Here is an 11,336-nt window from a genome sequence, read left to right as displayed (position 1 = left end):
ATTAACTTGTCAAATATAAATCTTTGACATTCTTATAGTGCATAAACATCAAACAAGTACCAAAACAATATAAAAATGTTTCACACCCATCATAGATGTCTAACAACATATATAGATGATAGGTGAACCACACTCTTCCATTGATTTCACCATGAATATAGAATCTTCCAAGTCTTCGGTATGCAAGCATGTTTCACGGGATTTCTCCAAAATGTTGATGTTGAGATTAAGAACATTTGGTGCTTCATTTTGGATGTGATGTTGGATGTAGTAAAACCCCATCTCGGCTAAGCTTTCATTTATCTCCGTAAAACCATCAACAGTAGATAACTCTTGCATTCAGTAAAAAATATATACAAAATTCCCAAATATTTTAGTGTGTCTTAAGTAGCAAAGCAAAACTAGCACACATGGTTAACTCAGAACAATTAAAACAGAATATGCAAACAAACACTAGATATACAACGAAATCAAGCTATTGAGTTTACCTTTTTTTGTTGTTTCTAGATAATGTATCAAAGTAGTAGATGTTTGGGAAGCATAAAAGGAATTTGAAATAAATTGAGATTCACAAGAAATCCAAGAGAAGCAAGGTTAACTAACAAAGGAGAGTCTTAAATAGACTAATCGAGGACTAACTAATCAAAGCATAGTCTATATCTATGCTTATGAAGGTCGTCCTGAAGTTCAGATAAGCTTTCCTGAATTTCATATATATCTTTTACTCGTTAAATCCAAAGAACATAGAAAATGTGGTAGAGAAGCTTACCGGTTTGGAAAATGAGAGACTCAAATCACAAATCATCCAATCTACTGAAAATCTAAAATTTTCTAAAAATTAGAAAGGGAAGTTAATCACAACAAAGATTTCAATCTGACAAAACAATCAGACTTAAGAATCGAGTTTCACATCCAATTTCCAAAATATCGACCTTACATTGTGTTTAAAATCTGAGACTGAAAAAGAAATACAGCGAGAGAGAAGCATCGGTGGCGACAATCGACATCATCTCTGATTTCATTCGCTGCATCTTCCTCAAAATCAAAGCTTTCCCTCTTTCTCCTTGCTTTTTCCCCATATGTACCCTTTGTTGCCCTGTCTCCTTCTCCTCCTCTAAGCTTCTCGAATTCAACCGAAGGTTTTTAGGTTTTTTCCATAGACGGTGACTGATGTATTTTCTCCTTTCTTTTAGTTTTATTTAATATTTTTCTTTTATTTAGATAATTTCTCAAAAATTAAAGTTGTGCTAAATTTGAAATAATTAAGAATGTGCGCTAGTTTTGGAACAAAAATTTAAATTGGTGCTATATTTGAGAATTACCCAAAAGTATACATAACTTTGGTATAAAATAAATTGCACGAGTCTTCGTTTAGTGCAATGATATTACGTTGTGCGTGGCTTCAACACTTATCCTTCGTGCATCCTCCTTAAGCTTTCTCATAAAGCAAAACCCTTTTGGACAAATCGTTGCTATACTAAATAGTAAATACTAGCGAATTAATGCCTTAGAAAGCAAAAAAAAGGCCATTACGTCAAAGTCATTTATCGTCTTAAGGTTTGAACCCTCCTAGGAGGCTACGACATAACTAATACTACATCTAATATACTCAGTTTAGTCTATTTAAAAATTTCGAATTCTTCTATAGAAAGTTTTTAGTTTGTTTTCTTTAGAAAAAAATTCAGAATTAAGTCTTCTACAACTAAACGCAAAAAATGACACAAAAGTCCTAAAATGTAAAATCCCACTAACAATATTAAAAAAAAAAAAACCATCTCTAATTATTCAACAAAAGAACTGTCATTCTGAAGTAAATCTTCTACAAGTAAAATAGTCATAACAATGTAAAGACAGAGCATACGAATGCTTGAAAACCTTAAAAACTAGACATCAATGGATGGAGTTTGAATAGCTTCTAGGTCTTCAGATTTCTTGCACCACAAATAACCCCATCTATTTTTAAATTGCAGAATCTCCATCACAATCGCAAACAATCCAATGATACCGATGATGGTACTATAAGCAATCTTCCATGAGCTTCCCGGTTGCAAGATAGCTAATCCTTTGTAGGTGTTATAGATGCTTAATACAATCACCATATACCCCATAGTGTGATGATACCAGTTCCAGTATTTCCTATATTTATGATCCTTGTCCGGTCTTGCTTTGAGCGCAAGTATCTGAAGAAATCCTAGAGCAAACAGAAGTATCCCTATCACTGTATGTGGCGTAGATCTCATTCCCGTGTGGTTGGTCATATAGATTGCAGTTCCTAATCCTCCCAATAAACCGACAACATAACCGGTAGTTTGGAAAAAGATGTGAACATAAAACCACATGGGATCGAGTCCTTTGTAGGTCCTCATATACCTTGCAGCCATGGCTCCAATGGGCATAAAAATCCCCCAACAGACCGCATTGACCAGTCCATGGATTCTTTTGACAAGAATCATGTTTCCATTCACTGCTTTTGTTGTCGTGACTTTTCCGGACAACAAATCCAAAGTAGCCATGGATTTGAGATGATCTCCACTCATGGCGTGCATCCCAAGTCTATCACCTTTCTTCAGCAGACCATATTGCCATAGATGATTAACGACGGTTGTGTTAGAAGGCAACACCATAGTCGCGAATATAGTCATCTCTCCATTGAAAAATTCAGCGGCTAGTTGTGTTACACGGAAGCTGAGAGGACCTTCTTGAAGCATAGTTGAATAGTCCTTGATTGAGGAAGTATAAGCACGCATAAAACCAGACGTGGAGTTACGGTAAGCCAAGAGAGTTTGAGCACCTAACATGCCTTTGCTCGTAGGGTTTATTGTAATGACCTGGTTCCTTGGTATGTACGCGGTACGTGAGATGGTACGTACGCAGTACATGAGAGAGTGTTGATAGCAGTACGTGAGAGTGCCGATAGCAGTACGTGAGAGTGCCGATAGCGGTACGCGAGAGTACCGATAGCGGTACGCGAGAGTGTCGATAGCGGTACGCGAATACAATCGATAGCGGTATGCTAATGCGATCGATAACGGTACAAACTTCGGAACGAGAATAGGACGAATCATGGTCCGTAAAGGAAAATGGCCGTGATTCGATTGTCGATGGATCCAAATGGAAATGGGGAGTTCGAGACTACCGAAGTAGTGAACAGATGTTTGAACTGAAGGAAAAAGGGATCCTTGACCTACATTGAACTGAAGGAAAAAGGGATCCTAAACCCTAAACCCTAAGACAAGGATGGATCGGTTAGACTATGGGCCGATGGTTGGTCCGGGAACTCGGAAATCTTGCGAAGATTTAAGCCGACTCACGGGAAAGGAAACCCGAGAGAAATGGAAACTCGCGGAAAAGTCAAAGTTGATTGGATAAAGATAGAAGCGAAAAATATGGGAAGTCAGGGGGTGATAAGGCTTATCGTTTTGAGGCAACTTCAGGCGGTTTGGTCGACCCTATAAAAGGGATAGAAACCCTTAGAGAAATTCTCTAGAATTCGCATAACATCCGAGAGCCGCCGCGAAAGAGAGAGAGAGAGAGGAGTTTCCATAGAGCTTGACCGAGAATTCCCTAATTCTAGATCGAGAGAAGAATGGTAAGTATTCTTCCACCTTGATCCGTCAATAGTTATGGGTTATACATCGGTGGTTAACGATGTAGATCTGTCCGTGTAGAGGCGGGGATCAGTTTTGGGCATAGGAACCAAGAGATTAGCATCGTAGGTCGAAACCGAAGGTGAGTGCGTGACTGTGGCCGAGTTCCATGGTTGATTCTCTTGACCCGTGGTTTATTTAATCTCGTTAAATGCTTGTCTTAGTTAATGGTTAATGTGTTCTATTGCAATATGAATGGTGGTTGGTCTAAACGACTTAGGCAACTATCCTATGGGAATTGTTTGACTTGCGTGACTTGATTGGAATATACCCTGTGTCGGATTGAGATTGTTGAACTGAGCCTAGTGAGACGGGATGGCCGCTCCACTAAGCAAACTTGTTTGCTTACGCCTTCTTTTTATGGACGCAGGTTAAGAAAGGTCTGGTGATCAGGAATTTAGTGGCTGACCAGCTCATGTGACGGAGGCAAGGAAAGGAGAGGATGGTGGCTTGGGTAGTTTTACTTTATGGATTTATTTTTCTATAGATTTGTAACTTTACCATGCATGGGTGTTAAGGATGAATTGAACATTTAATTTAATGAATGTGTATTTTAAAGTTATTCCACCTGTTATATGTATTCGCTGTTGCACAATATTAAATGAACGAGTAGAATTTGCATAGAATCTAAGAAACTTTTTACTGGACGGTACGGTCATGTACGGGTTTTTAGGGTCGGGGTCTTACATTTGGTATCAGAGCACGATTATAGTTCTAGGACATGGTTTTGTAATGGGGTGCATGGGTTATTATTACTAAAAAGCCATCCTTCCTTGCCAAGAACGTCTCACGGTAAGACTGGTCATGTTTACGGTTATGGTATTTCAGATGGCACCCAATACTCGTAACTCGGCTAATACCACGGCTAGACAGGGAGCCGGAGGGAACGTTGAGGAAGCTCTGAACCCTGCTGCGGTGAACTCTGGGCTAGTAGGTGCTGGGACCGGTACGGAAACCGGAGGACATGGAACCCAAGGAGTCGGTACGGGAGCTACACCGACAGTGGGTACGGGTGCTAATGCGACTGAAACCGGGGGAATGGGGCAAGTATTGGAGATCTTGGTCCAGATACTGAACCGAATGACACCACCACCGGTCACAAACCCGCCTGTACCTAACACGATGCCAATGGGAATGGCAACTCCTACATACTTGACCATCATGGATCACATGTTAAAGTTGGGTACGCAGTACCTTAGTGGTGGAGCGAACCTCATCGAGGCTGACGAATGGAGAAGTCGCTTTGAGAGGAACTTCGACTCCGTGCGTTGTCCGATGGAGTATCGGAAGGACATCGTGACCCACTACCTGTCCAGTGAAGCCCATGCATGGTGGAGAGGCATGGTAAACCGTATGGCAAACCCGAATTGCTCTTGGGAGACTTTTCGTGGAATGTTCCTTGCGAAGTATTTTCCGCAGGAAGCTCTTGATCGTCTTGAATCAGAATTTTTGGATCTGAGACAAGAGAACCGGACCATGCGAGAGTATGAGACCTAGTTCAACCGGCTCAAGAGGTATGGAGGTCATGAGATGGAGGATGAGCAAGTGCAGATTCGTCGGTTCTTGCAGGGCATGAGAGTAGATGTCCGCAACTGATGCATGATTAGGAACTTTGGAAGTCTTGCTGAGTTGGTTAAAAAGGCAGCCATGTTGGAAGATGGACTGGCCGAGGAATCTCAGCAACACTCCGGAGGAACCGTGGTGCAACAGGCGCCGGTGGTCAAAGTTGAACCGAGAAATGGGACTAAGCAGACCGCGGGTCGGAAACCTACGGGTAAAGCTTCGGGTAGTGTGCGTGTGTGTCCAACTTGCCGCAAGAGACATTCGGGGCAGTGCTGACGATTGCTAGGTACGTGCCTTGCGTGCGGGGGAAAAGACCACATGGCCAGCAACTGTCCGCATAAGGGGAACGACACACGAGTGTGCTACCAATGTGGGCAGGCGGGACATATCCGGCCAAACTGTCTGCAGTTGGAGTCGCAAGGGCAGAAACGGGCCAGCGAGGTGCTGTCATTGCCACCACCGCCGAAACGGCCGGCGATTATGCCTCGGGTGTATTCGATTGCGGACGGGCAGGTGGAAGCGAGCACTTCACGGCAGATCATTGGTAAGTTTGAATACTCACCTTAGTGGAATTTTTGCGTGAACCTTGTGTGTGTGGTTAGGTTCTTAGCAAGGAGAATTATGTAGGGACCTTATTTATGGGCGGTGTGGAAACTCATGTGATGTTTGACACTGGGGCTACACATTATTTTGTGAGTCCGAATATGATTGGGAAAGGTGGATTCCGGAAGGAACTCGAGGATAATTTTGGGTTGGTACAAGCAGCGGGCGGTCAGGTGATGATGACGTATGGGGTGGTACATAACATCTCGGACATGGTGTGAGGCATGGATATGCCGGCAGACTTGGTCATATCTCGAGTGAAGGCACACGATGTGATACTAGGCATGGACTGGCTAGCTAAGCAAACACATGGCTCACTTGGACTGCTATCGCGGACGAGTACTATTTGAGACTGCCAAAGGAATGGTAGAATATCAGGACATCAGGCCATTGTCGGGAAATTTGTTAGTCTCGGCGGTGCAGGCCGAACATTTGATCAGCAGTGGGTGCGAAGCATACTTCGCTTTGATCATGATCGTAGAAGTGGGTACGGGTACGGGACTACAAGACATAGCGGTGGTACGAGAATATGAGAGCGTGTTTGGACCCTTGTCTGGATTACCACCAGCACGGTCAGACCCGTTCACCATCGAACTGGAAACCGGTATGGCTCCAATATCAAGGGCTCCGTACCGTATGCAACCGGCAGAGATGGCCGAATTAAAGAAACAGTTGGGAGAATTAATGGAGAAAGGGTTTGTTAGGCCGAGTAGCTCACCATGGGGTGCACCTGTACTCTTTTTGAAGAAGAAGGACGGAACCTTCCGACTTTGCATTAACTATCATGGGCTGAATAAAGTGACGGTGAATCGGTACCCTTTGCCGAGGATTGACGAGTTGCTAGATCAACTCTGGGGAGCCACATATTTCTCAAAGATCGATTTGGCTTCGGGATATCACCAAATCCCGATAGAAGAATCAGACATTTGGAAGACGGCCTTTAGGACGAGGTACGGCCATTACGAATTTTTGGTTATGCCGTTTGGATTAACTAACGCCCCCGCAGCATTCATGAAGCTTATGAACAATGTGTTTCGAGAGTATTTAGACGAGTTTGTGATTGTATTCATAGACGACATCTTAGTCTACTAGAAGAGTGAAGAAGAGCATGTCGCGCACTTAAGGAAAGTGTTAGAGAGATTAAAGGAACAGAAACTATTCGCCAAACTCAGTAAGTGCAGATTTTGGAAAAGAGAGAACGGTTTCTTAGGACATGTAGTATCGGACAAAGGAGTGTCCATGGACCAGGAGAAGATTCAGTCCATAGCATAATGGCCTAGACCGCTGAACGCCTCGGAAATACGAAGCTTCCTAGGACTGGCTGGTTACTATCGGCGATTTGTCAAAGGTTTTGCGAGTATGGCACAGCCGCTGACTCAGCTAACGGGAAAGAATGTACCGTATGTATGGACAGCCGATTGTGAGTAGAGTTTCTCAAGACTCAAGGACATGCTTACTAGTACACCGGTTTTAGCACTACCAAAACCGGATGAGCCGTATGTTGTTTACACAGATGCGTCTGGTCGAGGGTTAGGGTGCGTATTAATGCAGAACGGGAAGGTGATCGCTTATGCCTCTAGGCAGCTTAGGAAGCATGAAGTGAATTATCCAACCCATGATTTGGAGATGGCGGGCGTAGTATTTGCGCTAAAAATTTGGAGGTCCTACTTGTACGGTGGGAAAGTGCAGATATACACGGACCACAAGAGTTTGTAGTACATCTTCACTCAGTCCGAACTGAATTTATGACAGCAAAGGTGGATGGAACTAGTTGCGGACTATGACTTGGAAATCAGTTACCATCCGGGTAAGGCCAATCTAGTGGTGGACGCTTTAGGCAGAAGAGGATCAGCCATTAGTGCCGAGAGAGACGCGGAGAACCTGGTTGGTATGATCAGAACCTTGCGGTTGAATGTGTTGACCGAACAGTTGGAACCGCTAGGCCTTGGAGCCACGGACCAAGCAGATTTGTTGACTAGGGTACGGATTGCTCAAGAAAAAGATGTGAATCTGATACGGTTGTCCAAGGTGGACGGAACCGAGTATGAGACCTCGAACAATGGTACCATTTTGGTTAAAGGACGAGTGTGCGTTCCGATGGACCAGGACTTGCGTACCAAAATCCTTAGGGAAGCGCACCAGTCCCAATTGGGGATCCACCCCGGATCCACCAAAATGTACCAAGATCTAAAAAGATATTACCATTGGGCGGGCTTGAAAAGGGACGTGGCCAAGTGGGTCGCAGCCTGTCCAACTTGTCAACGGGTTATGGCGGAGAATCAAGTTCCGGGTGGACTATTGCAAAGCCTACCGATACCCGAATGGAAATGGGACATGATAACCATGGATTTTGTCACGAGCTTGCCGATGTGTGATAAGAAGAACACTATCTGGGTAGTCGTGGACCGACTAACCAAATCGGCACATTTCTTGGCCATCAATAAGAAGGACAAAACCGAGAAATTGGCCGAGGTGTACGTACATGAGATAGTGAGGCTACATGTGTTGCAGCGAGCATAGTTTCAGATAGAGACTCTAAATTTACCTCAGGACTATGGAAGGCCCTACAAAAGCGTTTTGGGACAAGAATGGACATGAGTTCGGCCAACCATCCGCAAACGGACGGACAGTCCGAACGCACTATACAGACACTTGAGGATCTTTTGCGAGCAAGTGTATTGGATTGGGGAGATAATTGGGTAAGGCATCTACCGTTAGCAGAATTTGCTTACAATAATAGCTTCCATGCGAGTATAGGCATGTCACTGTATGAAGCTTTATACGGTCGACCTTGCCGTACACCCTTGTGTTTGACACAAGTAGGGGAGCGGAGCGTCTACGGTCAGGATTTCATGGACGAGACCACCGAAAAGATTAAGATTTTGTAGTTAAGGATGAAAGAAGCCCAGGATAGGCAGAAACGCTACGCGGATAAGCACCGAAGGGAGCTAGAATTTCAAGTTGGGGATATGGTTTATCTCAAAACCGTGAGGGTAAAGATCGGGTGGCACTGAACACTAAGTTGACACCTCGTTACATGGGACCGTATCGAATCTTGGAAAGGATCAGTCTGATGGCCTACAAGGTTGAATTGCCGCCGGCCATGGCAGCTTTCCATCCGGTATTTCACGTGTCTATGCTAAAGAAGTGCATAACTGGACGGGAGAACGCGATCTTTGAACCACCACCTGATCCACAAGTGAACATGACTATCATTGGACGACCAGTTCAGATAATAGGTACTAAGATGAGAGGTCCGCATAAGAAGAAGAAGGTGAAGTTGATTCAAGTGGTATGGGACAGCGAAGGAGTAGAAGAGATAACTTGGGAACCGGAAGAAGTTATGAAAGCGAATGTCAAGAAATGGTTCGAAAAAAGGGAAGTTCCTCGGAAGGAGAGTAAAGATTCGAGGACGAATCGACCTTAAGTAGGGGAGAAATGTCACGACCTGCTTCCTTGGTACGTACGCGGTACCTGAGATGGTACGTATGCAGTATATGAGAGAGTGTCGATAGCAGTACGCAAAAGCGCCGATAGCGGTACGCGAGAGTGCCGATAGCATTACGCGAGAGTGCCGATAGCGGTACGTGAGAGTGCCAATAGCGGTTTGTGAGAGTGTCGATAGCGGTATGCGAATACGATCGATAGCGGTACGCAAATGCGATCGATAGCAATACAAACCTCAGAACGAGAACAGGACGAATCATGGTCCGTAAAGGACAATGGCCGTGATTCGATAGCCGATGGATCCAAATGGAAATGGGGAGTTTGAGACTACCGAAGTAGTGAACAGATGTTTGAACTGAAGGAAAAAAGGATCCTTGACCAACATTGTAGATGATGCAAGCATGTAAATTTCTGGATGAAAATGGGAGTGAAAGTCCTAGTGATAGTGATAGTGGGAGTGAAAGTCCTAGTGATAGTGATAGTAAGAGTGATAGTGAAGTAGACTATCCGAAAATGGTCGCATCGGTGAACGATGGATCGGGCCGATGGACAAGGATGGATCAATTAGACTATGGGCTGATGGTTGGCCCGGGAACTCGGAAACTTGCAAAGATTTAAGCCGACTCACGGGAAAGGAAACCCGAGAGAAATGGAAACTCGTGGAAAAGGCAAAGTTGATCGGATAAGGATAGAAGCGAAAAATATGGGAAGTTAGGGGGTGATAAGGCTTATTGTTTTGAGGCAACTCGAGGCAGTTTGGTCGACCCTATAAAAGGGATAGAAACCCTTAGAGAAATTCTCTAGAATTCGCATAACATCCGAGAGCCGACGCGAAAGAGAGAGAGAGAGAAGAGGTTCCATAGAGCTTGACCGAGAATTCCCTAAGTCTAGATCGAGAGAAGAACGGTAAGTCTTCTTCCACCTTGATCTGTCGATAGTTATGGGTTATACATTGGTGGTTAATGATGTAGATCTGTCCGTGTAGAGGCGGGGATCAGTTTTGGGCATAGGAACCAAGATATTAGCACCGTAGGTCGAAACCGAAGGTGAGTGCGTGACTGTTGCCGAGTTCCATGGTTGATTCTCTTGACCCATGGTTTATTTAATCTCGTTAAATGCTTGTCTTAGTTAATGGTTAATGTGTTCTATTGCAATATGAATGGTGGTTGGTGTAAACGACGTAGGCAATTATCCTATGTGAATTGTTTGACTTGCGTGACTTGATTGGAATATACTCTGTGTCGGATTGAGATTGTTGAACTGAGCCTAGTGAGACGGGATGGCCGCTTACGTCTTCTTTTTATGGACGCAGGAAAAGAAAGGTCCGGTGATCAGGACTTTAGTGGCTGACCAGCTCGTGTGACGGAGGCAAGGAAAGGAGAGGATGGTGGCTTGGGTAGTTTTACTTTATGGATTTATTTTTCTATAGATTTGCAATGTTACCATGCATGGGTGTTAAGGTTGAATTGAACATTTAATTTAATGAATGCGTATTTTTAAGTTATTCCACCTGTTATACATATTCGCTCTTGCACAATATTAAACGAACGAGTAGAATTTGCATAGGCCGTAAGAAACTTTTTACTGGCCGGTATGGTCATGTACGGGTTTTTAGGGTCGGGGTGTTACATTTATCCCCCAAGCAATCCGACTAGAAGACTCTATGTTTGTGTGACGATACGCAACTTCAAGCACTCCGGTTTCTGGAACATAACTGAAGTGTAGAAACGAATCTAACACCGGAAGGTCAATGCAAGCGCGGAAGTGTTTTCCGTTTTTAAAGATGTGAGAGTCACATCTACCCTGAACTCCATCGATTGTTGCTCTAGTGAAGTATGGAGCGAGCACGAACAGAAAACACAAAATCACAAATATGGTTCTTGAAGACAAAGACATGATGATGATTGCGTTTTTACTCGGAGATCGCACACGTAGATTAAATCTTCCTGAGTCAAGAGTCTAGTTTTGCTTTCGAAGAAAGAGATTTATGAATTCCCCGAGTTGCATGAGTTGTCTATTTATATATAGCCTTATCGTAATATTCCAACTCCAACTGTAGTTGGGAATTGTCTTTCT

The 11,336-nt window shown here is 43.8% G+C and overlaps 1 protein-coding gene across 1 annotated transcript; it reads right to left on the bottom strand.

The window, feature by feature from the left end:
* On the bottom strand, window positions 1,884-11,156 carry LOC104728744 (cytochrome b561 and DOMON domain-containing protein At5g48750-like). Its single transcript, XM_010447687.1, has 2 exons — window positions 10,890-11,156; window positions 1,884-2,828 (listed from the first exon to the last, which is right to left on the bottom strand). Exons 1-2 carry the CDS (start codon window positions 11,154-11,156, stop codon window positions 1,884-1,886), a joined length of 1,212 nt encoding a protein of 403 aa, XP_010445989.1.

Source organism: Camelina sativa, chromosome 11 (genome assembly GCF_000633955.1).
Source record: "Camelina sativa cultivar DH55 chromosome 11, Cs, whole genome shotgun sequence".
NCBI lineage: Eukaryota > Viridiplantae > Streptophyta > Magnoliopsida > Brassicales > Brassicaceae > Camelina > Camelina sativa.
The sequence above is the reverse complement of the archived record's forward strand: the minus strand, read 5'-3'. Positions and strand labels throughout refer to the sequence as shown.

What these genes read in the sequence shown, in the direction of transcription:
- LOC104728744 (XM_010447687.1), bottom strand. Translation starts at nt 11,156, where the DNA reads ATGTCTTTGTCTTCAAGAACCATATTTGTGATTTTGTGTTTTCTGTTC. An exon ending in GGATTGCTTGGGGGATAAAT is followed by an intron (nt 2,829 to 10,889) that starts GTAACACCCCGA and finishes CCAAGGAACCAG; the next exon opens with GTCATTACAATAAACCCTAC.